This window comes from Cnephaeus nilssonii (genome assembly GCF_951640355.1).
Source record: "Cnephaeus nilssonii genome assembly, chromosome: 14".
NCBI classification, from domain to species: Eukaryota; Metazoa; Chordata; class Mammalia; order Chiroptera; family Vespertilionidae; genus Cnephaeus; species Cnephaeus nilssonii.
The window spans coordinates 72,700,027-72,725,004 of record NC_137085.1 but is presented as its reverse complement, the minus strand read 5'-3'; the positions used below and the strand labels follow the sequence as shown (position 1 = coordinate 72,725,004).

Below are 24,978 nucleotides of genomic sequence, written 5' to 3'. Positions count from 1 at the left end.
CAACAACAATCAAGGCTTAACTACAGCAAGACTGTGCACACAGCCCACAAAGTGATGCACCAAGAGTGTCTACCTCAGGTAACTGGGGAGGCTGAGCCACTGGGCCCTACAGGACACCTAGCACACAAAGCCACTCTACCAACTCAGGGAAGCAGCCAAAATGCAGAGACAAAGAAACAGATCACAAATGAAAGAAATGGAGGAAAGCAAACGACTGGATATAGAGTTCAAAACCACGGTTATAAGGATTTTCAAGAATTTTCTAGAAAAGGCCGATAAATTTAGTGAGACCCTCGAGGATATGAAAAAGGACCAACTAGAAATTAAGCATACACTGACTGAAATAAAAAATATTATACAGAGATCTAACAGCAGACTAGAGGATTGCAAGAATCAAGTCAAAGATTTGAAATACAAAGAAGCAAAAAACACTCAACCAGAAAAGCAAAAAGAAAAAAGAATCCAAAAATATGAAGATAGTGTAAGGAGCCTCTGGGACAACTTCAAGCATACCAACATCAGAATTATGGGGGTGCCAGAAGGAGAGAGAGAGAGCAAGATACTGAAAACCTATTTGAAGAAATAATGACAGAAAACTTCCCCCACCTGGTGAAAGAAATAGACTTACAAGTCCAGGAAGCGCAGAGAATCCTAAACAAAAGGAATCCAAAGAGGACCACACCAAGACACATCATAATTAAAATGGTAAGAGCAAAAGACAAAGAGAGAATATTAAAAGCAGGAAGAGAAAAAGTTAGTTACCTACAAGGGAGCACCCATACGACTGTCAGCTGATTTCTTAACAGAAACTATGCAGGCCACTCTCCGACGGGAGTGGCAAGAAATATTCAAAGTGATGAATAGCAAGAACCTACAACCAAGATTACTCTACCCAGCAAAGCTATCATTCAGAATTGAAGGTCAGATAAAGAGCTTCACAGATAAGAAAAAGCTAAAGGAGTTCATCACCGCCAAACCAGTATTATATGAAATGCTGAAAGGTATTCTTTAAGAAGAGGAAGAAGAAGAAAAAGGTAAAGATAAAAATTATGAACAACAAATACATATCTATCAACAAGTGAATCTAAAAATCAAGTGAATAAAAAAATCTGATGAACAGAATAAACTGGTGAATATAATAGAATCAGGGGCATAGAAAGCGAGTGGACTGACAATTCTCAGGGGGAAAGGGGTGTGGGGGGTGCGGGAAGAGACTGGACAAAAATCATACACCTATGGATGAGGACAGTGAGGGGGGGTAAGGGAAGAGGGTGGGGTGGGAACCAGGTGGAGGGGAGCTATGAGGGAAAAAAGAGCAACAATTGTAATAATCTGAACAATAAAGATTAAATTAAAAAAAGAAAAAACAAAATAAATGAACAAGCAGAGCAAAAACAGATTCATAGAAACAAAGAATATTTTGATAGTTGCCAGATGGGAGGGGTTGGAAAAGATGAAAAAATTAAGAAGTACAAATTTGTAGTTACAGAATAGTGACAAGAAGGTAAAGTACAGCATAGGAATATAGACAATAATATTCTAATAACCATGTATGGTGTCAGATGGGTGTGAGATTTTTCAGGATGATCACTTAGTAAGTTATGTAATATCTAATCACTGGGATGTACACCTGAAACTAATATAGTAATGTATGTCAACTGTAATTTAAAAATAAAGATGATTTTAAAATGAAAAGAAAAAGGATAAGATAACAAGTGTTGGCAAGGATGTGGAGAAAAGGGTGCAGCCACTATGGAAGACAGTATGAAAGTTTCTCAAAAAATTAAAAATAGGACTACCATCTGATTCAGCAATTCCACTTATGGGTATTTATCCAAAGGAAATGAAATCACTATCTCAAAACGATATCTGCACTCTCATGTTCATTTCAGCATTATTTTCAATGACCAAGACATAGAAACAATCTAACTTCCGGAGTAATGACTGGATAAAGAAAATGTGAGATATATATATTTATATATAAATATATATGTAAATATATATATATATATATATATATATATATATATATATATATTCTATTCAGACTTAAAAAAGGAAATCCTTCCATTTGTGACAACATGGATAGACCTGGAGGACATTATGCTAAATAAAATAACTCAGACAGAGGAAGATAAATACTGTATGAGATCTCACTTATATGTGGAATCTAAAAAAAGACACCACCAACAACAAAAAAAACACCAAACTCAGAAACAGAGAATAGATTGGTGACTGACGGGGTGGGGGTTTGGGAAGACATTGAGGGGAAATGAGTGAGGGTGTTCAAAGGATGGAAACTTCTGGTTATAAGATAAATAAGTTCTGGGGGTGTTATACACTGCAAGGTGACTGTTAACAATACTATCTAATCTAATAATAGACAAATATGCAAATTGACCGCACCTTCGCTACACCTAAGCCATGCCCACCAGCCAAGCCACGCCCACCAGCCAAGCCACGCCCACCAACCAATCAGGACGAATATGCAAATTATCAAAACAAAGATGGCGGCTAATTTGCATATCACGACAGCGTAGAAAGAAGCCAAGAGCTGCAGAAGGGAGCAAAGCTGCAGAGAAGCAAGCAAGCGGGGGGGGGGGGGGGGAGGGGAAGAGAAGGGAGGAGCGGAGGCGGGGCCGGGGGAGAAGGAAGTTGAGCAGGCGGGGCCGGGGGAGAAGGGGCGGGGCCGGGGGAGAAGGGAGGAGCGGAGGCGGGGCCAGGGAAGAAGGAAGGAGAGCCGGCTGGCGGAGAAGTTAGAAAAGCAGGGGGGCTGGCGGAGATCGCGGGGCGGGGGGACAAGGGAGGAGAGCAGGCAGGGTGGGGTAGAGTGCAGCAGGAAACCCTATTGCAGGATTTTTCCTGCAACGGGAACGCTAGTATTATATATAATTAACAAAACTGTATTGTATATAATTAACAATACTATATTGTATATTTTATAGTTGCTAAGAGAGTAGATCTTCAGTGTTCTCACCACACACAAAACTATGTGAGGTGTTAGATGTGTTAACTAACCTTATTGTGGTAACCATTTCACAATATATTCATGTATCAAATCATCACATTGTGTACCTTAAACTTACAATGTTAGATGCCAATTATATCTCAATAAATCTGGGGGTGGGGGTAGAAACACTATGTGCAATAGGCTTTCTCCCTACATTTAGCATTGAATGTTTGACCTGATTTTTTTGCTGCCTCTCTGGTCCTTGTACCATCCATCTAGCACACGGAGAAGAAAAGACTGCTTGGAAACAGCAGGAGCTGAAACAGCTTTCAATAGAGAATACTGCTAGTGGAATAGAAGCTATCTGTTAGATGCCTACACAAGGTCATGGAGAAGCCTCACCGAGTGCCCAATGACATCATGTCCCAGCACCTTTATCAGAATGTCTGTACACTCAAGGTGATGGGAGGAGGGTGGTGGAGGCCATAAATGATGTGGCAGGGGAGAGAAAGGAGATTAGCAGCTTCAAAAAAAAAAGTCAGAAACTTTAAATGACCTGGAGTTTGGGAGCAAAATAGCAAAAGTATTAACAGAATCTGAGTTAAATCCAAAAAAAATATTTTAAAACTGTCATTACTCCCTCAGTCTTCTCTGAAGTTAAATCATGGGAGAAAATAGATTTTTTTTTTTTGGGGGGGGGAGGGGAAAATGTATTGAAAACATCACCCAAACCCATATTTTAAGTGCTCAAGGTGATTTTTTCCTATAAAGCCCTCAAGATTTTTAATTTATTGATTCTTAAAGTTCTTCTACTTTGTGGAGCTCATTGGGAATAAACTGTTTCATACTTTAAGCTTTTAAAGCCGAAAACTTTTCCAGGGTACTTAGTGACAGTCAAATAGGGCCAGATCCATAGCCTGGGCCAAATAAGGACCGGCCAGCCGCCCACTTCCCAAAGACCCTGGCTGGACTCTCTATAGAAGTTTCTCAAAGGTGGTCAGCCCTGGGCTTCTTGTCCAACCCTGGGTGAAGGCTGAAGCCACTGCTGTGACACCTGAATGCTTCCACTGCTCTGGGGAGGCTTTTACTGGCCCCTACCATCAGGGCAAGGCTCGTGGCCTCACGCTTTGAGTTGTCTATCCGTGGACTGTTCCACAGAGCCCAGTCTTCCATGAGGACGGCCCACTGCCAAGGGAGCTAGCTGCTCTGGGAACACCTGATCCCGCCTTCAAACCAGACTGCAGAAAAGGCAAAGGATCACGTGGAAACACTGCCCCAGAGTGCAGAGCATAAATCCCAAAGAAAAGAGAAAAAATTTCTGGATTGGCAATTGTTTGGGATAAGCCTATCTTGAAAAGAGAACTGATGAAGAGTATGTCTCTTGAGTATGCCTACTGATGTAGTTCCAGCCCTGGAGTCTGACTACTTGGGTTCAGTTGCCTGCTCCACACTTACCAGTTTGGACACATCACTTAATCTCTCGATGCATCAGATCCTCATCTATTAACAAGGGAATGATCCTAGTGTCTATCTCAGAGGATTATGTGATTTAGGTTAGATGACATACACAGAAATCACTAAGGCATGGTAACTAGCACATAGTAAGTGTTGAAGAAATCTTAACTGCTGCCATCTTTACGGCTGCCTCCCCCTGTTGCTTGGGCTGACTTTCTGGAGGCAGAGACGAAAAATGTTGAAGGTATGGCTGCCACATGTGCACTGAAGCCTGTGGCCTGATGAGGCCCACATATGGGGTTTAAGGTTGAATAGCATTAAAACGCAGTGCACACAAAGCGATCCATTTAAGGAGAATGACAGCCCAAAAGGAGGCATACTGCATGACTTCATATAGAATGGGCCATTTGGAGACTATTTAAATGGTGTTTACTTTAAATGAGCCAACCTTGATGCAATAGACAGTGAATACCTTCATTTTCCTTTTTTTACTCAATCCACTTGCCCTAGGCTCCCTTGCTACCCCAGCTGCAAAACGACGAGAACATGCTGTACTTGCATTAAGCGAGTTTTTCCTCTGCAAAGGCCAGGAGCCCATCACACCACTGGATAATTTCAGGGCCAGGCCTGGAATCACTACCAAGATGAACAGGGAGTGGGAGGGTGGGGACAATAGGAGCGGGCCCAGAGGAAGTGGCGCTCCCAACTGCGCAGGCCTGAGCAGCCACCCAGCTAGCTTCCCTCTGAGCTTCCACAGAAAGTCCCCAAGGCTCTATCCCACCATCTCAAACTGGAACTTATTTAAGGGGTGAAATTCTTAGACTTCAATTGTCTCACCAGTAAGACAGAAATGTAATATCAGACATTGTTCTTATAATCACACTAGCAGCTGCTACACGATCCAAATAGACATTTCCATCTCTGAAATAGGATTGAAATTGTCCTTAAAGATAACTGTGTTTTTTTGTAGGAATGGTATTTGAAATGGGTCACTTTCCAAATCATAGGAGGCAGTCTAAAATGTAGTTTTGAAAATACTTATAATTAGAGAGTGTTAAACAATTACAATAATTATTTTCTTCATTTACTACTCTAAAAAACTGTCTTACAAATAGTTTTGAAGATCCTGTCTTCCAAGGGAGAACAAGGAAAAAGGAAAAAAAGAAGGACGTGATGGAGTCGTCAGTTCATGGTTAGGAAAGAGAATTTTTTATGGAATACCTGTGAAAACCTGTGCTAATTACTTGTGAAAATCATTTTTATAAAAAGAAAAAAAGTGTGAGAAAAACATCAAGATACTGTAGTCAGTATCAATCATGCCCACTAATAGTAAATTAAATACAAAATGTATGTCAAGCCACTGTGCTCTTCTTAGGGGAGTCCTGGATGCACTCCTTCAGCAGCTCCAGAGGCAAAAGCAGATAATTTCTCTTTGCAAAGGCAGGCGTCTCAGCGAATTTCTTGTATTGAAAGAGTTATTATTTCCACTGAAAATTAAAACAGGCACTTAATTCTTCCTATTAAAAGCGTATCAAAAAAGGTGAAGGGCTTAGCCAAAGAACAAATATGCAGAACTCATAGACACAGACAACAGTGTGGTGCTGGCCAGAGGGAAGGGGGGGCCGGGGCTCGGAGGAGGTGGGGGAAATGGGTACATCTGTAATAGTGTCAACAATTTAAAAAGAAGTTAAAAAGAACACAAACTTTTCCACTGTAGGTTAGACAAATAGCATGAAGCACTCAGAAACTGATAAATGCTTTTATTTAGGTATCATATTTCTCTACTCAACCGTCCCTGCTGCTTTCCTACCTTAAGATTGTTTCTCTCACTAGTCAATATTCTTAGTCTCAGAACTTCCTGCCCAAACTATTCCATACATCAAGCTACTTCATTATTTTGGAACATCTTTGTATCACAAATTAAAGATGCTTAGCAATATATACAGACAGGAATATGCATGTTTGTAAGTACATGCAGACACACTATATATAATGTATGTATATTATATGTATTATATGTATTTTGTGTATTGATGACAATACATGTAACAGATACGTAAAAAGGAGGGAAAGCTCCCAGTTTCAGTTGCTCTTCCTTTCTTGGCCTCCTGCCCGAGCGCTTGGGTCTTTCCGCAAACCCCAGCTCTCTTCTTTCACTACTATAGAGAGGCCGAGCCTACACAGTCTGGTTTTATGAGCTGGGTCACCCTCCTGAATACCCATGGCGTGACTGTCTTTCGTTAGTTCTTCTCCGCTGTCGCTCAAGGGTGGGAGCTGGCAGCAGAACAAGGGAGAGAGTAAGAGCGCCCTGGGCTGCTATGTGCAGCACTGCTTAACCAGGGCCATGTGCCAGGTCATGCCACCTCTTCTCAAGCACTGATGCCACTGGCAAGGCTTTGGGTTTCCTTCCTTCAACATGGTACCGCCTAAGGCACAGGAGACCCATGAGAGAATGACCTCCAAGGTGGTTCTTGTGAACCAGGTGAAAGAGCGCCACCTACTGAACCGAGGACACAAGCACCTCCCTAGGTTTTTGAGGTTTCCCCTGGTGGCTAATGAATACCTAAGGAATACATCGCACCAGCATTGGGATTGGTCTTGCAAGCCTCACCCTCCATTCTGACCTATGACACAGACAACCTAGTTCCCCTGAAACTTAAGTACAAAATGGATCGTCTAACTACACCAGACCATCCTGCTCCGATGGTCACAGGTACACTTTAGTACTTGGCCCACATGAGAAAATTCATGAATATCAAGCCTAAGACAAAAATCCACAGCCAGAATTGGTATGCGCATGCCTGCCAAAGTCATCATTACCCAAAAGAAAGCATGATGACTTCCCCGTATGCTCAGTATGGTAAGTACAACGCTAGGAAGGCAAGAAAGAATGACCTGACACAGACTGAGAAAGTGCTAGGCATTATCTGAGCCCTCAGGAGAGATGTAAGAGCAGAACACAGCCCTCTGTCACCAGTAGCTTTCGGAAGAGATGAATACGTTCACTCTACTTCTAGCCCTTGGAACACATGTATGTGTACTAGCCCAGGATAGTTTTCTCTACTTTGTATTCTCTGTGGTGAAAACACTTAATCATAACCATTTTGAATGCCTTTAATCTACCATTTCCTTACACATAATTCCTGGTTGCATGCGGTGGGAGCAGTCTAAATGGTATTGCTCATTTTGAGCCATCAAGAGGGAAGAAAAGTTGGCTTCCAATTGCACACAGGAGGGTCTGGACTCTGCAATCTTGGCTTTCCCCTGGAATTTCCCACACAAAGTCAGGAGAGAAAATGTCAGAGAGCTGGTCTGTTGGGCAGGCCAGAGAGGAGCATTTTGCCCAGGATGAAGTAATGTCTACGCTCTTACTTTTGAATAGAAAAAATGAAATCAGATCCTATGTGAAGGCACGTGTGGTTTTTAACACCTTTCACTTGTTCATATGCTTTTCCTCGTACATTTGGAAAGAGCTTAGTCAGTCTCGTTCATTTACTTGAGGCTTCCCATGAAAAATGTAAGTGGGGTATTTTATTTTTCTAGGACGTAGAAATACACTAAACTAGATTCTACAAAAATAAAACTAAACAAAAAAAAATTTACCAAACACGGGGAAATCGGGATGTCCCACACCCATTTTTTTCCTTTAAAAATCTACTGAGCCTGGAGAAAAGGCATGGACTCTAGTCAGAAGCAGGGCCAGAGAGAGGCCTGGGAATCACTGCTGTCACTGTCCGTAACGGTTTAAAAGCTCTTCAGATTACACAGGACAGTCATTCCACGCATAAGCATTAAAAACCTGTGGAGACAAAGCACTGGGTCTCTGTGCTTCATAGGATGGCTACATTTTGGCAGGGAATACGGGACAACAGCAACACCCAGGCTACCATTTCTGTCTGCCCAATGACATAATGCTGAGGAGGTCAAATAATAAAGGAGCCAAACAAGTGAATCTAAATCTATGGCCTTGACTTGGCCCTCCTGAGAAAAGGATAGTGGCTTCTCGGCTAATACAATTCTTACGATGGGCATCAGGCTACAGTCTAAGCCACCGGCCTTCTCATTACAAACAGTCAGGAATGGTCTCCCGCAGGCAGCAAGGACTCAGGACTCCCATCCTCTGTCCCCGGGGCCGCTGTCAGCTCTGCCCCTGTTATCTGCCTCATGCATTACACTGCTCTGGTGCTTTGCTCCTTTCGGGAAATCAGCTGACGCCTGGCAAAGGTGCTAATGGGGCTGGTGTGGCCCTGTGGGAACTGTGGGGTGAAGGTAGGGTTTGCCACTCAGATTTTCAAGGATAGCTCATCATTTTAAAGGACACTGTGCACAACAGAGGAGGTCCTCTGAGACCAATCTACCAATCTAGAAAACGACTTAGGTAGAAAGTAGCATCATCTTGTATCCACATACCATTTTTTCTAAGAAGGGCAGAGATATCTGGAGACGAGAGTCCTCCCTCAGAACAGCCATCCTGGGCTGCAGAGCGCTGCGGTGGCCTTGCTCCCGCCGCCCTCAGAAAGCCAGGTGTGGGCTGCCGGAGGGATGCGCTAGCAGCATGGAGTGCTCTCACCTTGCCAGGCCTCCCTCAGCGGGAGTTGGTAAAGTCTGCTCTGAGATATCATAGAAGGTGCAAGTGGTATGAACATTAGCAAATCCCGATTAGCATGTAGTTGTTGTTTTTGAACTCTGTGCTGAATTGGTAATTCTGAAAAACAGTCACAGATATATTTCTGGAGGTATGAAAAGTTTCCACAAAAATTACAAAGGCAATTCTTGTTTTAATTTTTATGATACTCTTCAGACAGACAGACAGACAGACAGATGTGAAGGGGTCAGATGACTTTTTCTGTAAAGGACCCAGTTAGTAAATATTCTAAGCTTTGCGGGCCATGCAGGCTTTGTTTCAACTGTTCGGCTCTGCCATTGCAGCACCAAAGTAGCCATAGACAAGGGCCGTGTTCCAATCAAACTTTACGTCTAAAAACAGGCAGCGGGCTGGATTTGGCCAGTTGATTGGATTATCCAGATGTAACCGAGTACTGCCAACCAATCTGAGAGTTCACGCACGCATGCGTGCTGTGACTGCGCGGGGACAGGCGCACCGTGTTAATTACTGAGAGCTAATGAGAAGAGACCCTCAGGATGATGCTTTTCATGAGTGCAGGCTGTGACCTCGCCGCGTGCTGTACAAGCAAAAGCTTTCCCGCCCCGGAAGGAACACGGTGGAGAGCAGACCGCCGCGTGGCTCACGCACGGCAATCTCCAAAGAACCCCCACGGGGCACACTCACACTGCCAGGGGCGAGACATTACAACAAAATATTCACCTCTGCATTAAACTTAAGTTGTTCATCTGAATTTTGCTGATTTAATAACTTGGTCTGTGCTTAACTTACAATTTTATTTTGGCTTTATAGATGTGTAAGAGTTATAAGCATACAGAATTTATATCTAATCTTAACATTCATAGTTTTAAAATATAATTGTAATACAAATAATTTCAGCCAACCCTGGTGAACCATGAGTTTTTTTCCCCTCTAAAAAGAAAAATAATGCTCAAGTTTCAGAAACACTGCCCAACACGAGCCTTTCTGTCTGAACTGCAGGGCCAAACCGTGAATGAGAAAGTATGCAGGCTTGATTAGGTGGGGGGCAGGGAGAGCCACCCCGCGTCGTGGGGTGTGGTGACTGCAGGTCAGCCTCTAGAGGCAGCCATGGAGGCTGGAGGTGGCCAGGTATCAGGACCGGCTTGACTGCAGTGTTCCAGGTACTCAATCAATCTCCGCACGTCCGGGAACCACGGAGGGAGGGTGGAGAAAGCCTGTGTGAATCCAGCAGAACTTCACTAGGCAATTGCCAGCAAGATGCTGCAGCCTACATCAGTAACCTCCCACCTGTTGAACAGAGAGAGTTTCAGACAGGACACGTGGGAAGTGAACGGAGCGCAGGGAAATTCATAGACTGTGTCCTGTGTGTGGGTACACACCAACGAGGAGAGCCATGAGCACTATGGGAAGAAATACTGCAAAATAAAGGTAAAGGAAAACATCATTCGAAGGACTCAGAAGAAGAACAAGCCTCAGAAATGAATTTACTGTAGAAACCAGAAGCAGTTTAGGAAACTGGCATTCCCATTATGATACAGGAATATATAACTTCTACGAAAATATATTAAAAAGTATGAGAAGATAACAGGCTGAAACAGTATAAGAGAGTGAGTTCAAAAGATAGCAGATCAAAAAGATAAGGAAGGACTATAAGGAAACTTAAATAACAATTTAAATCTATAATGGAATTACTAAAGAACAAAATGTTTCTATGGAAAAGCAGTGGTGTAGAGTGTAAAATGAAAGGGCAAGCTACACCGACTGGGAGAATATATTTGCAATACATGTATCTGATAAAAGGCTTATACCTAGAATATACAAAGCATTCTTTCAACCTACTAATAAAACAACCAAAAACCTCACGTTAAATAAATGGGCAAACAACTTGAAGAGATGCTTTTCAAAGGAAGATATAAGAATGCACAGTAAGTATGAAAAGTTGCTCACGATCATTCGTCCTCAGAGAAAGGCAAATTAAAACCACAACAAGCTAGCACTGGACACCCAGTTGGAAGGCTGACAATACCAGCGTTTGCAAGGATGCCCAGCAATGGTGCGGAGGGGCGCGGGGGAGGTTCTGATATATTACTGGTAGAATACAAAATGATACAATCACTTTGGAAATACTTTGGCAGATACTTACAAAGTTAAACATGCATTTATAGGATCCAGCAATTCCACTCTTAGGTATTTACCCAAGAGAAATGAAAACCTATATCCTCAAAAAGACTTATACACAAATGTTCACAGCATTATTTATCATGATGGCTAAAAACAATTCAAATGTCCATAAACAGGTGAGAGGATAAACAAACTGTGGTTTATTCATATAATGGACTACTATTCACTGATTTTAAGAAATAACAAACTATTAACACTCGCATAAAATGGGTGGCTTTTCCAAACATGCTGAGCAAATGAAGCCAGACACAAAAGAGTACACATGGAATGGCTCCATTTACATGAATCTTTGGCAGAGGCAAAACTAATCTACAAACACGGAAATCGGGTCAGTGGTTGACAGGAGTGGGGTTTGGAGGAATAACTTGAGAGATGGGAGTAAGGGGAGTCCTAGGGTAAAGGAAATGTTCTACATCTTCATAGGAGTGCTGATTAAATAAATTGGTGTATTTTTCAAACTTCATTAAACAAGACAAATTGTGTACATTTTATTACACGCAAATTATCTATATAAAACCCTAATATGCAAATCGACCAAACAGCGGAACAACCCGTCACTAAGACGCACACTGACCACCAGGGAGCAGACGCTCAATGCAGGAGCTGCCCCAGCCTACAGACCCCGACCAGTGGTGGCAGTGGGGGACGGGGCCAGCGAGCAGGCGGCATCAGGCCAGCCAAGGTGGGTGCGAGCGCCCCCCCCCCCCCCACACCGGTCACCACACAGATCGGCCCTGATCAGCCCTGATCGCCAGCCAGGCCTAGGGACCTTACCTATGCATGAATTTTGTGAACTGGGCCTCTAGTACTTTAATAAAGTTGATTAAAGCCAAAGGTATCCATAACTAGCTTCTTTCTAGAAAGCTGTAAATTACATAAATAAAAATAATTCTATGAGCCTCTAGGCAGGAAAATCAGACTTTCAAGGAAATTTTTAAAAATTGATATCAGATTTTCTAAGTAAGGCATGATAATAAAAATGTTTATAGTTATTTGAGAAAAGAAGTCCTAAAAATTTTATACCTAGCCAAGGATTGTTCATAAGTGAATAGAACTAAAAGCCAACCTAAATATGGGATGGCTCATAAAATATACCACACATCCACCCTTCTAGAAAACAAATATTGAAACAATTTCCCAAGTGCCTGAGAAATTATTCAAATTTAAAAGCTCAAGGATAAAGACAGTATAAATACTTATTACAAATATGATTTGAAACTAGATGAAGATGTAAAAAAAACACCAATAATTGTAACTCCTAGAAGAGAAGATATAATACAAAAACAAAATATAGAGACAAGCCTGTCCAGTGTGTCTCAGTGGTTGAACATCGACCTATGAACCAGGAGGTCATGGTTCAATTCCTGGTCAGGGCACATGCCCGGGTTGAGGACTGGATCCCCAGTAGGAGGCAGCTGATCAATGATTCTCTCATCATTGATGTTTCTATCTCTCTCTCACTCTCCCTTCCTCTCTCTGAAATCAAGAAAAACATATTTAAAAAAATATAGATAGATAATATGAGTTCTAAACCCCAACTATATTCACTAAAACTGAGGAATGTGGGTGAGGGAAGATGATAGAAGTAAATGCCCATTTACACTGAGTGGCCAGATTATTATGACCTCTGAACGCATAATAATCTGGCCACTCAGTGTATTTGTATCTTAAATGGGTACCAAAAGTATTCTAGACTTTTGCTGGAGATCAACCACCTATTTGCCCTGAGCTTTCTATCAGCCAGTGCAAAGGGGAAAACTGATCATTCACGGTTTGGCCCTGCAGTTCAGACAGAAAGGCTCGTGTTGGGCAGTGTTTCTGAAACTTGAGCATTATTTTTCTTTGATATCAAATAAATGAGGTATTCAAGAGAATTACACTGAGTGGCCAGATTATTACGCGTTCAGAAATCATAATAATCTGGCCACTCAGTGTAGATCCTGATTTGGTAGAGTGAAGTCAAGAGCTATTGGTTCACTAAACTGTAAAAGATCCATTTATGAAATATTTTATAGTCATAAAAATGAGAAAGCTCTTAATGCTCAGATATGAAATTATCTGTAAGACAAATTTATTCTAAAGGGTGAGGCACAAAACAAACATATGTGCAGCATGCTCTGATCTGTGCAACAAGCAGAACAAACATCTTAAACAAAGGAAACTGGTGACTTTGGTTACCTTGGGGGAAGGGTTACTGGGTAGCTGGGAATTAGGAGTAAAAAGGAAATTTTATTGCAATTTTTTATACTTTGTTCATTTGTAAATGAACCATATAAATGTGACCTATCTTTTTTTTTAATGTATTATTTGTCTTATTTTCACTTTGAAAATCAAGTAAATTCTCATTGAAGACTCTAGTATGTGTTAAATCTAGTTTATGATAAAGGAGACATCACAAGTTAGGAAAGATTCAATAAATTATCTTAGAGCAACTGGTTTCCTATTTGAAAAAAAAACTGTAGTCCTCATTTCACAATCCTGACTAGAATAAACTACAAACAGATTAAAGACGTAATGAAAATTTTAAATTAAATAAAAATATTAAAACTAAACAGATGACTCTCAGATCGAATAAAGAAAGACCTTCAAAGAATAATTAGACAAATTTCACTAAATAAAAATTAAAATTTCCAATAGATCAGAAACACAGTATAAAATTAAAAGGCATATTAAAACTGGGAAAAGTACTTTTAATAAATACGATAAGATAAACATTTTTATATTTTAAAGAGCCAATTAAATTAAAAGACAAAACAAGCTTTTGAAAACCTCACTGTAAAAATGGGCAAAGGAAATAAAAAGTCAGGAAATGAAGATGGTTAAGAAAAATATAAGGACATGTAAAACCCCATTGATAATCTATGTTAAAGACAGACCTTTTCTTCCCTAGAAAATGGGTGAAATTCCTGGGAAATGGGGACCCTATAACTACTGATGGGTATGTAAATAAATATTGGTACAACTGTAAATTGGCACAGCCTTTCTGGGAAACAACTTGAAATATGTACTAACAGCCTTATCCATGCTGAAAACTTTTGACTCAGTAATTCTAATTTTATACTAAACGCCTCCTCAGGAATTTAATGCAACTTTATTTATAACAGGAAAAAACCTGGAAATAATAAAAATGTCTAATAATACAAAAATGTTAAAATATAATATATTCATACAATAAAATATTATGCAGACATTAAAATTATAGTTTTAAAAAATACTTAATGACCTGGGAAACGTTCAAAATACACCATAAGTAAAAAAAACCTGTAATGTGCTATGTGGCAATTTTGAAATGACAATATGTACCATCTGTGTAGATTTTAAATACTGGAGGGAAATGAAACAAAATGTTAGCAATCACTTTCTCTAAAATTATTTAATTTTATTACTTTTAATTTCCTGTAAAATTTAAAGTTTCTATAGGTATGTGAGAGACACCATATTTAAAATGAAGAAATGTTAGTTATAAAAATTTCACTTGGCATCAAAATGCTTAGGCTCTCAACTGAGTTAATTATTGCAATAAGCAAATACTTCCCAGACAGAACTTTGATCTGCATTAGCACTCGCCTTCCGTCTTTTACACTTTTGGTTCAGAACTCTGAGGGGACGGCGTTTAGAACAGAGCTGGACTCGAACAGCTCTGGTGGGCCCGCCAACAGCAGCCTATCACTTGGCGTAATGAACCCCCTGTGCAATGAACCCCCTGTGCAGGCTCCATGACCCAACCACAGACAGCTCAACTGTAAGTGACGGTGTCTCCATGACACACTTGCCTGCCCAGAAAGTCTTCAACCAAGACCACCCACTTATGGCCCACAAACCACCAGGGCAAAGCAACCGCTGAAATACTCTAGGAATTGATAAGTCTGGCATGAAGAGGCCCGCATGCCTGCCCAGGCTCCCCACAGGCTCCGCCTCCTCCCTGCTGTTTTCTCTGGCAGGATGTTTTCTAGCATGTTCATTCCAACCCAACTCATAAAGGAGCTCTTTAAAGTTGCGACAAACAGCACGTCTTGGGTTCCTGGATCCAGCATGTGTGCATACAGAAAGAAGCACAGAACACATGTACAGTACCTTCCCGAAGCTGTGTTGGCTTGGCAGAATTTTCCCCACTCATTAAAACAACAAAAGATGCAGCTGCTCGGACTGTGGCCTGCCATGTTGACATGGCAACGGGGGGCTCCTGGCATGGAAAAAGGGCCCTGTTGTTTATGGGAGATCCCATAGTATAAACACATGGCCTGCAAAAGAAAGACAAAGAAACAAAGGGGGAGAATCTTTAGAGTAAGTTGTCACTTTTCTCATCTCCATGGTAGAGAAGGTTAAGTTGAACTTTCAAAGAAATAACATTTGAGGCCTTTGTAGTTGACTAGTTTCAAAGCATTTTGAACTGAAACTGCCAAGGGATGGCTAAGTGATAATTTCTCCCAAATGAATTACTTAAATATGTAAAGAAAGTTGTGTTTTAAGGGAAAAACATTTTTTGGTTAAAGTTTTAAACACTAGACTTCCAAGTTAAAATCTGTATTACCCTTGCCCCTCCCCTTAGGCTAACCTTATGCCTTTAAAAGAAAAAAAGCTTTAGAGACATTCTTACAAAACTTGGAAAATATTCTGGGACCGAAAATATGTTTGGAGATCTCTGAGATATTAATGTTTGGAAAAACAAGCTGGTGGTCTCAAATCCAGTGCTGGTGGGCAGATATCCCAATCCTGGAAACCACCATCTCAAATGGAGCCCTTGTGGGAATCCTTGTGTGGAGGCCAAGAACAGGGGTAAACAGGACCATAGGTCACAACTACCAGGAAGGCCAAGTGTAGTCATTACTAAAGCAAATTTGGGAAACCAATGGCATGACATTAGGGCTCATTCTGTTGCAACGAAAATATACACACCCACGGGCACCAAGAACAATGTCTTCCATGATTGAGTCACTGCCGACAGAGATGGAAAAGACTGATGAGGTCAAAGGAAAGGATTCTTTTGACACCACTGTTTAGAAAGCACAAAACTTACCATCAGGAAAGTGTCTCAGGAAAATGTATCCACTTTTTTGCTTCACTATGATGAACATGTTTTGTGTCCCTAAAATGTGCAAGAGCACACAGAATGATGGTCCCACTCTATCAGTCAGGGTACAGCCAAGAAAAGAGAGAACAGTCCAGGTCTTGACAAACAGAGATAATTTAATACAGGGAATTGGTTATACCAGTGGTCGGCAAACTCATTAGTCAACAGCGCAGCAAACCGTGGCTCGCGAGCCGCATGTGGCTCGCGAGCCACAGTTTGCCGACCACTGGAAGAGCGGAGAAGCCAAACTGGGACAGTGAGGCAACCCAGAGATTAAGCAGAGCAGTAAGTAGCTGTGACTCCTAGGGTTGGAGAAGCTGATGTTTCTAGATGTCGCCGGGTCATCTGGCAGAAGTCAGAGTCACAGTGGAGACTGTCTGATGGGTGCTGGGACCAGAGGAGGCTTGGTCACTGTTGGAGATGCCAAAGGAAACAGGGAAGGGAGAAGAAATGTTTCTCGCCAACTCCTGCTCTTAAATTTTTCCACCAGTGCCACCCCCAACCCTCCCAATTGGTCAGACCTACCAGGAAATAGAAGACGAGGGAGCGAAGGTAGTGAGGTGCCTGGTCATTCAGAGAAAGTCACAATAAGAGCAGAAAATGGACGGTAGGGCAGATAGGCAGGTACGGTCTCCCTCCCTATAAGTGTCTGTGATAACTCACAAGCTTGACAAGGAGTTGGGAAAGATCAGAATTCAGAAAACTTTAGTCCTCCCTGGGTTTTCAACTTATTAAATAACTATGGGTAAGTCTCTTGACCTCTCTGAGTCACACGTAAAATGGGGATGGGACACAGGTTGGTGACTTCTATTGTCTGTTCTGGCCCATAAATCTATGATTCTGTATTCCAAGTTTATAGATCCAAGAACAAAATTTCATGGAAGACCCAGAATCTCCCATCAGTTTCAACAAGCCTTACTTAACTGTCCCACCTCAGGCTGTTGGAGGAGGAAGCCTGCCAGAGCTGTCTCCTCCCAGGCAGGGCTGGTGGTGGTGGGTATGTGGTGAGAGGTAGGCTATAGCAGCTCAAATAACTCAGCTAGGTTGGGTCAAGCATGCCTATTTCTAATAATTCTACCTATTAGGTGTTTTGTTTTCCCCCCAAAAGCCCATCTTAGAGAAGGTCCCAAAAAGGAAAAGTGAGTGTTATCAGTGGAAACAAGGTGTATTCCCAGTAGCCAAATGGTAGGCATAACTCTGGAGATCAGGGCTTGCTTTCTCACTGAAACAGAATGGACCCCACAGTTTTTCTCAGTTCAAGAGCTATCAGAAGCCACTTCCAATCTAAGTAGACTTGTGGAGTTAAACTTATTAATGATGCTCACAGGGAAATGGCAGGCCCTTGCTTATCGCTCTCCTAAGGCTTTTTCTGCCTTATGCAAAGGGGGAGTTGTCCTTATTATGGTCTTCAGTCCTAGGGTGCTCAGGCTAAGTCTAAAAGTATCTACACTCTCTTGCTGTTGTGCTCAGCACCTTATTTCCCTAGGATAACTCTGATGTTACAGGTCTCCCCTTCTCTGTACAGGGAACAAGTCCTCCCCAAAATATTAGCTTGCCAAGAGGTTTATTTTCCTTTCCCTATAAGGTTGGGTTGGAGGCCATGCTAGCATATTAATATGCATTTCACCTGTGTCCTTAGGCATGTGACCCCCAAGACTTCCCCATCAGCTTCCACACCTCTTCCCAGAATAAGCAATCAGCTTTAACCCTTTGCACTCGCTTGCTTTTTCCTCGAGCTGCTACCGATGCTAACCGTGTCGAGTCACACTCGACATCCGAGTGCAAAAGGTTAAGATGAGGTCATATCGGAGAAACACCGCAGAGGAGGAATCAGAAGGACTTAGTGATTTGCTGAAGGAGAGGGAAAAGGAAAGAAAGGCCTCTCTGAGGAAGCCAGCTTCCAAGTTGGTCCCCAATGGCCCCTACCTCCTTATATTCACATCCTTGTGTAGTCCCTTCACACGCTGTACGAGGGTTAGTCTGTATCACTTGTGAGATTAGGTTATTTGAAAATCTGTGACTTCCTCTGTAGTGGTTCTTTTCCCTCTGTCTCTCTTTCTCTTCATCACTGACTCTGGGGGAAATCCAGCTGCCATGGCAGGAGGACACACTGGGAGCCTATGGAGGGCCCATGTGGTAGAAACGGAGACCTTTGCCCACAGTCAGCAAGGACGTGCAGGCTGGCAACAGCCAGGCCTGTGAGTTTGGAAGAGGACCATCCAGCACCGGTCAAGCCTTGAAATGCTTGCACCCCAGCAGAATGCAACCTTGTAAGAGATACTGGGCCACAACCACCCAGCTAGGCTGCCCCTGGATTCCTGAGAACTGTGAAATAGTAAATATCTATTCTTTTAAACTGTTAAGTCTAGAAATAACGGAATTTTCTCAGGTTTCTGGCTCAAGTGATAAAATAAGTCATGAAGTTATTAAACAAGAAAGGAAACTCAGGACCACAAGCAAGGTCACAAGAAAGGTCAGGGAGAAGAGTTCCTACCTGTGTATACTATACATATAAAAGGCTAAGCGACCATCTGACCGGCCAACCAGTAGCTATGACATGCACTGACCACCAGGGGGCAGACGCTCAATGCAGGAGCTGCCGAGCTGCAGTGACTTGGCAGTGGCGGTTCTCAGGTGACTCACCCTGAACCAGAGAGGAGGGAGCCCAATTCCGGGGTGCTTCATCCGAGAACTGCCCTCTCACAACCCAGGACCCCTCAGGGTGTGTCGGAGAGCCAGTTTCAGCCCAAACCCCGCAGGCCAAGCCGAGGGACCCCACCTGCCAGAGGGACCCTGCTCACTCGGCAGACACCCTTCAACCACGGGAGGTTGGCTCCAGGGTATGTCCGGCCCCTCTCACCCAGTCCCGCCCCGCCAGCCACTTTCTAATTAACTTTCTTTCAATGTGTACAAATCCATGCACTGGGACACTAGTTTGCATATAAAAGGCTTTACACACCATATGGCTGAGGACATTTGTATGAAGGCAGAGAGAGTGACTTCCTAACCTCAAACAGCATAGTGTCCAACAATGGGACTGAGTGTCTGAAATCAGGCTGATCTCAGAAAGTTTAAGAATGGTAATATTATAACGTGGTGTTTTTTGTTACAGTCAGATTTGAGTCTGGGTGTCACACTCCAATAGAGAGGTAGGGATGCGGGAGAGAGCCTTCCATATGGCTGATTTTTTAAAAAGCACATTATCACCATCCTTTCTCTATTATTAGAGAAATTCCTATTCTCTAATTCTCTATTTCCTAATTCCCTAATTCTCTATTATTTCCCCTTTAAAACTGTCTACTTCTAGGTATTTTGCTCTAGAGTTTTGTCCTGATTCCCCTGTCATCTCCTCAGGCTCTTTCTGCCACATTGTGCCTGGGCACCTGACTCTCCCACCAAGGGACTTGGCCAGACCCCCAGGAAGCTCTCACCTCCAACCTCCCCACTGTCCTCACCTTTCTCTCTTCTTACCCTCCTCTTTACATGGCAGGGCATCCTTTCTGCTAAAGACTCTATGTCTTCTTTCTAGCTTCCCATTTGATCTCCAGACCTATAACTCTTAAATTGTGGATCAAGTCAGGTATATAAAAGCCACACCCATAAATATAAGACTCAAACACTTTCTTATTGGAATGTGATCATAAATCAGGAAATAATCACGAGAGAGGCCCTTCCTGGCCTTTCCACTTTCTCAGTTGCACCTTCACTCCTCGCTTCCCAGCATGCCCAAACCAAGTGCCAGTGACTTTATAACCAATGGCCTTCTGAGCTTTTCTAACTTGATATCTTTATGCACATAGTGCAAATATCAAACAATTTAGTTAAGTCACTAAGAGAAACAAGTCGTGAAATGGAATCAATGGAGCTAGAAACCATGGAGCCCATCGGTCGACTCTGGATCGACAAGTGAGTTGGATCACCAGGAATTGCTCATCAGGGTGACAGCACAAAGAACACCCAAAAAGTTCAGAGGTACAGAAGCTGGAAGAAGACCAGAAATTCAAAACCAATCAGAGGAAACCATGTGGCATCTGGTGAACAGGAACAATATGCACATCCAGATTTCACATATTACAGATGATTGGACAGTTGTTGGTATCTGCACTCAAATGAACAACATTCAAAAGTTAATGTCTCGTAAACAACTTACAAAACTATCAAGAATCAGATTCAGCTCTAGCCGGTTTTGCTCAATGGATAGAACGTCGGCCTGCAGACTGAAAGGTCCCGGGTTTGATTCTGGTCAAGGGCACATACCATTGTTGCAGGCTCCTCCCCGGCCTGGGACCTGGTCAGGGTGTGCACAGGAGGCAACCAATTGATGTGTCTCTCTCACATCAATGTTTCTCTCTATCTTTCCCTCTCTCTCCCACACTCTCTAAAAATCAATGAAAGATATCCTTGGGTGAGAATTAAAAAAAAAAAATCAGATTAATTTTTAAATAAAAATTCAAAGTGTGTTTCTGAGCCAATGAATACTAAGTTATTTAAATGTGTCTGACTCAGGACTTACCTTTTAAACATGACACCAAATTCACTCATTTTTATGCTAGAAACATAAAAACTGAGGGTTAAAATTCCTCTCTGCATGGTGACTTAAGGGTAAAGATGGCTCCCCTCATGCACGCATTAAATGAAAACTATATGGAGAGCAGGTTCCTGCCCTCCACATCTCAAGAGGGGAAGAACATCTATGTGCATTTATAAACATGCTCCACAGTTATCTGGATGTGTGATCACTGAAATAAATGCAGCTGTGTTTATTCAATGTGCACAGCACAGCCTTGCACCTCGGCCATGTTGCTAAAACCTGCCAGTTGGAAATTCTCTGCTGCTCCTAACTTCATTATTTCCAGACTGGATAATTCCTTCCAGCACGCAAAGGAAAACTCCCACATCACGGCTCATGGGAGACTCCTGGGGGAGCCCAGTTAGCTGCCCAGGAGCTGTGGGAGTGGGAAGAGGATACTGAAAATAAAAAAAACACACAGGATAATAAAGGGGTTGAGAGGCAGGCCCATGACTTGCTGCCATTAAAGAAGGAAAGTGGGGAAGAACCTGTCGGAATAACAATTGCCTCGGCTTGTTACATGTTTGTGTGTTTGCAGAGGTCAAATAAGGACGAGACACACTAGGTTGCTTTGACCTGAATGTGTTCCCTTCAGTTCCAATGTTGGAATCCTGATGCCCAAGGTGATGGTATTAGGAGGTGGGGCCTTTGGAAGGTGCTTAGGTCCCGTGGCAGAGTGCCCGTTAGTGAGATTAGTGCCTGTATAAAGGTGGCTGACAGAACTCCCAGCCTCTCCCACCCTGTGAGGACATGGCCAGAAGTCAGCAGTCCACAAACCAGAAGTGGGCCTTCACAGACCCCAACCATGCTGGCACCCAGATCTCAGACTTCCAGCCCGCAGGACTGTGAACATAAATCTGTTTATAAGCCACCCCGTCTGGGGTATTTTGTCATAATAGCCTGAGCAGACTGAGACCTATGCCATCTATGAAAGAAAAAACAAACAAAAAAACTCATAGGGGATTGATTCAAACCATGTATTTCCTTTCTCTTCAGTTGACTACTGTATGCATTTTTCCTTTTGCAGTTGTGGTAAAAAGGGGACTATTTTTAGTTTTAAAAATGTTTCAAGTTCCATTACTGTCCATAAAATCACCCATTTTCAGACTTAGTTATCACTATTCAGTGACTGAGGAGCAGGCTGCTCAGGAGAAGCAGGTAGGAGGTGAGGGGTTCCCAGTTGCCTGGGTGTGAAATGATGGGGTGTTTTCCCACAGTGAGGCACTGATCTGGTCACTGGAGGCCAGGGGGCCGCAGAGGTGACAGCTCAGAGGGTCACATTCTTATATAGGCTTCCCAGGGTTACAATATCCTCAGGTCTCCACCAATTCCTCACCATCTGTTCTCCTTCCTGCATCTGACCTTTTATACGACTCCCTGATCTCATTAAACTCGTTACAGTCTCCATTGCAGGTGAGCAACCCTATTACCTTCTTGTGCCACAAAAACCCAAGAGCCAGACTACCCAAACAGGAAGAGTAAAGTATGACTCACTCTCCTGAGTGCGCGCACACACATGCATGCACACACATGTGCGCACAAATCCTTCCTTATATCATTCTACTTCATGGCACAATTACCAAAACCAGGATTCATCAATCATACTGAACGTATGGCAGGTCAAAGAAGAAAGCTGCTTTGACTCAGATTTTCTGTATAGTCAAACTGGACTGGACTGAATAAAAGTAGCTTTGAGTCAGAAATTGACCACTTTTCACCAGAGTTGTTTGGGATGTAAAATAGGCAAGCTGCTTATAAAAGCAAAGACAACATTTTTCATCTGGAAGTCCCTTGTAAATATAGAATTTTACATCTGGAAATTATTTGGAGCTCCTCAGCTGGAACCTTCTCGTCTTATTCATGCGAATTAAGTTTCAGAGAAGTAAAATGACTTATTGAAGTCACACAGCTAGTTGGCGGCATGGCTCTGAGGAGTACTCAGGTCTTGGGGCTCTCACCTTCTAGTTCTTTTTGACATATTATACTTTTGGTTATAGTTTGTTGTGTTTTGTTATTTTCTGTTGACGTTGGTTATTCTTTTTGTTGTTGCTGCTGTTTGGTTGACCATTTTGGTTACTTGTTTAAGACAGTCTATTGTCTTTTATCCCATGACTCGATGGGGTTCTGGGAAACAGAGGAGGTTCTATGTGCAGCAAGGGGAGAAAGAGGCTAAAGTAGAACCCTTCCAGACCTATTCCTCTTTTGCAGTTATACAATGATATTATATAATTAATATGTATTTCCAGTTCAGTTCTCATGAATTTTGTACAGGTTTCTGGAAGCAAATAAAAAAAAATAATAATTGTAGAAATATTCCTTTTAGATTTTAGAATCTCTTCTGAAAGATCTCCTGCTCATTCTTCTAATTTTAAAACTTTCCTTTATAGTGAGATCTAAAACAGTAAAACTATTTTAGTGGGGGAGAAAACATGTTTTAACATCTGGTTTTGATGTCAAACTAAAAATACTCCAAAGGTCTACATCTTTCTTGGTCCAAGAGCTGAGCAATAAATATAATAGGAAAAAAAAAAATCGCTCTCCTTTGTATTTTGCCAACTTCATACCGGTCTTGTCTAAAACAAAGAAACATCATAGTGATTTAGAAAATTTAAAATTTTAATATTACTTTAAATTACAATGTATTTTCCTGATCAGTTCATCTTTAACAATGATTCAAATAATAATAGTTTTAAAAATAAATTTGCTACATTTAACTGAATTTCCCCTCCACTCAACTCATGGCCAGTGATGTCATCAGCTTCAGCCCAGATCTCCTAGACCATTTGGCTGGTTTCACAAACTATTTCAATGACGCTAAGGGAAAAGGGAGCGGGTTACCAGAGAGAATGCTTTGGTTTTAACTAACATTTCATTCATTGGAATGGAAAAAAAAAATGTGGGAAAATGCAGAAAGTACATAAACTTTGAATAAAGATTACCATCTTTGAAAGCTGTCTTTTTAAAATATGTCTAAGAACCTAGAATAAAAAAGATATTAAGTCCCCTTCTTTCTAACTTAGCAAGAGTACCTTTACACATTCTTGACCCTGTCTCTGTTCTCAAATAGTTCTTCAGGATATTTTTAAAGGGTACGGGCACAAAGTAAACATTGTTTCCAAGATCCAAATTCTATCAGATTATTATATGTGTTTGCTTTGGTCATTTTTTAATGTCAACTAAAAGCCGTTATCTGAATGATGGACACAAGAAAGAGCATTTCAGTTCAAGCACTGCCACAATCCCAAATGGCTAAACCAAAGTAGGAAAATGTAGCTTTTATACTTCCAGATATTTTATTGACAGTGATTGGCAGGAACACAACTTTTATAGCTTCAAATGTATTTTTAGTTCTCCAGAGAACACTGACACTTGGTAGAAAAGGGAGCACAGCCCTTACAAAAGGGGGATTTCAGGGTGGAAAGATGGTAACTTCTTTCCAAATTTGAAGTTTATTTTGTTTAACAAGCATTTTATTTTGGAACAGTTTTACATTTTTTTACTAGTAAGTGCAAAAATACACAGAGTTCCCATATACCCCATACCCAGTTTTCCCTATTATTAACATCTTATACTACTAGTATGTTACATTTGTCACAGATGATGAGCTAATACACATTATTATTAGCTAAATTTTATTCAGATTTAGTTTTTCTCTAATGTCCTTTTTCTGTTCCAGGATACTACATTACCTTTAATCATCATATCTCCTTAGGTGGTGGGTTTCTTAAGACTTTCTTCATGTTGACCTTGAGTTTTGAGGAGTACTGGTAAGGTATTTTGTTGAATGTCCTGCCATTGGGATTTATCTGATGTCTTCCTCTTGGTTAGACTGGGGTTAGGGCGTTAGGGGAAGAAGATCACAACGCTACCCTTCTCATCACATCACACCAAGGGCACATACTATCAACATTACTTATCACTGTTGATGTTACCCTTGGTCTCCTCGCTGAGGTGCTGTTTGTCAAGTTTCTCCAATGTAAAATTGCACACACACACACCGCTCTCCATACTGTCCTCTGGGGAAAGAAGTCACCATGTGTAGGCCACACTTAAGGAGAGAGGAGCGATGCCCCACTTCCTTGAGGACAGAATATCTACAGAACTTGGACTTCTTCTGCACCATGACTTTGTCCATTCTCCTCCAT

General features: G+C 41.9%; 1 protein-coding gene across 10 annotated transcripts in view; it reads right to left on the bottom strand.

The window, feature by feature from the left end:
- AOPEP (aminopeptidase O (putative)) overlaps nucleotides 1–24,978 on the bottom strand; it is a 353,107-nt gene that overhangs the window by 274,393 nt on the left and 53,736 nt on the right. For all 10 annotated transcript variants that reach the window (XR_013814460.1, XR_013814461.1, XR_013814462.1 and 7 more), the window contains one exon: nucleotides 15,267–15,433. Coding sequence is in view for 7 of the 10 variants with exons in the window: in XM_079789821.1 (XP_079645947.1) it covers nucleotides 15,267–15,433 (167 nt within the window). In the remaining 3 variants the exon portion in view is untranslated. The remainder of the gene's footprint in view (nucleotides 1–15,266; nucleotides 15,434–24,978) is intronic.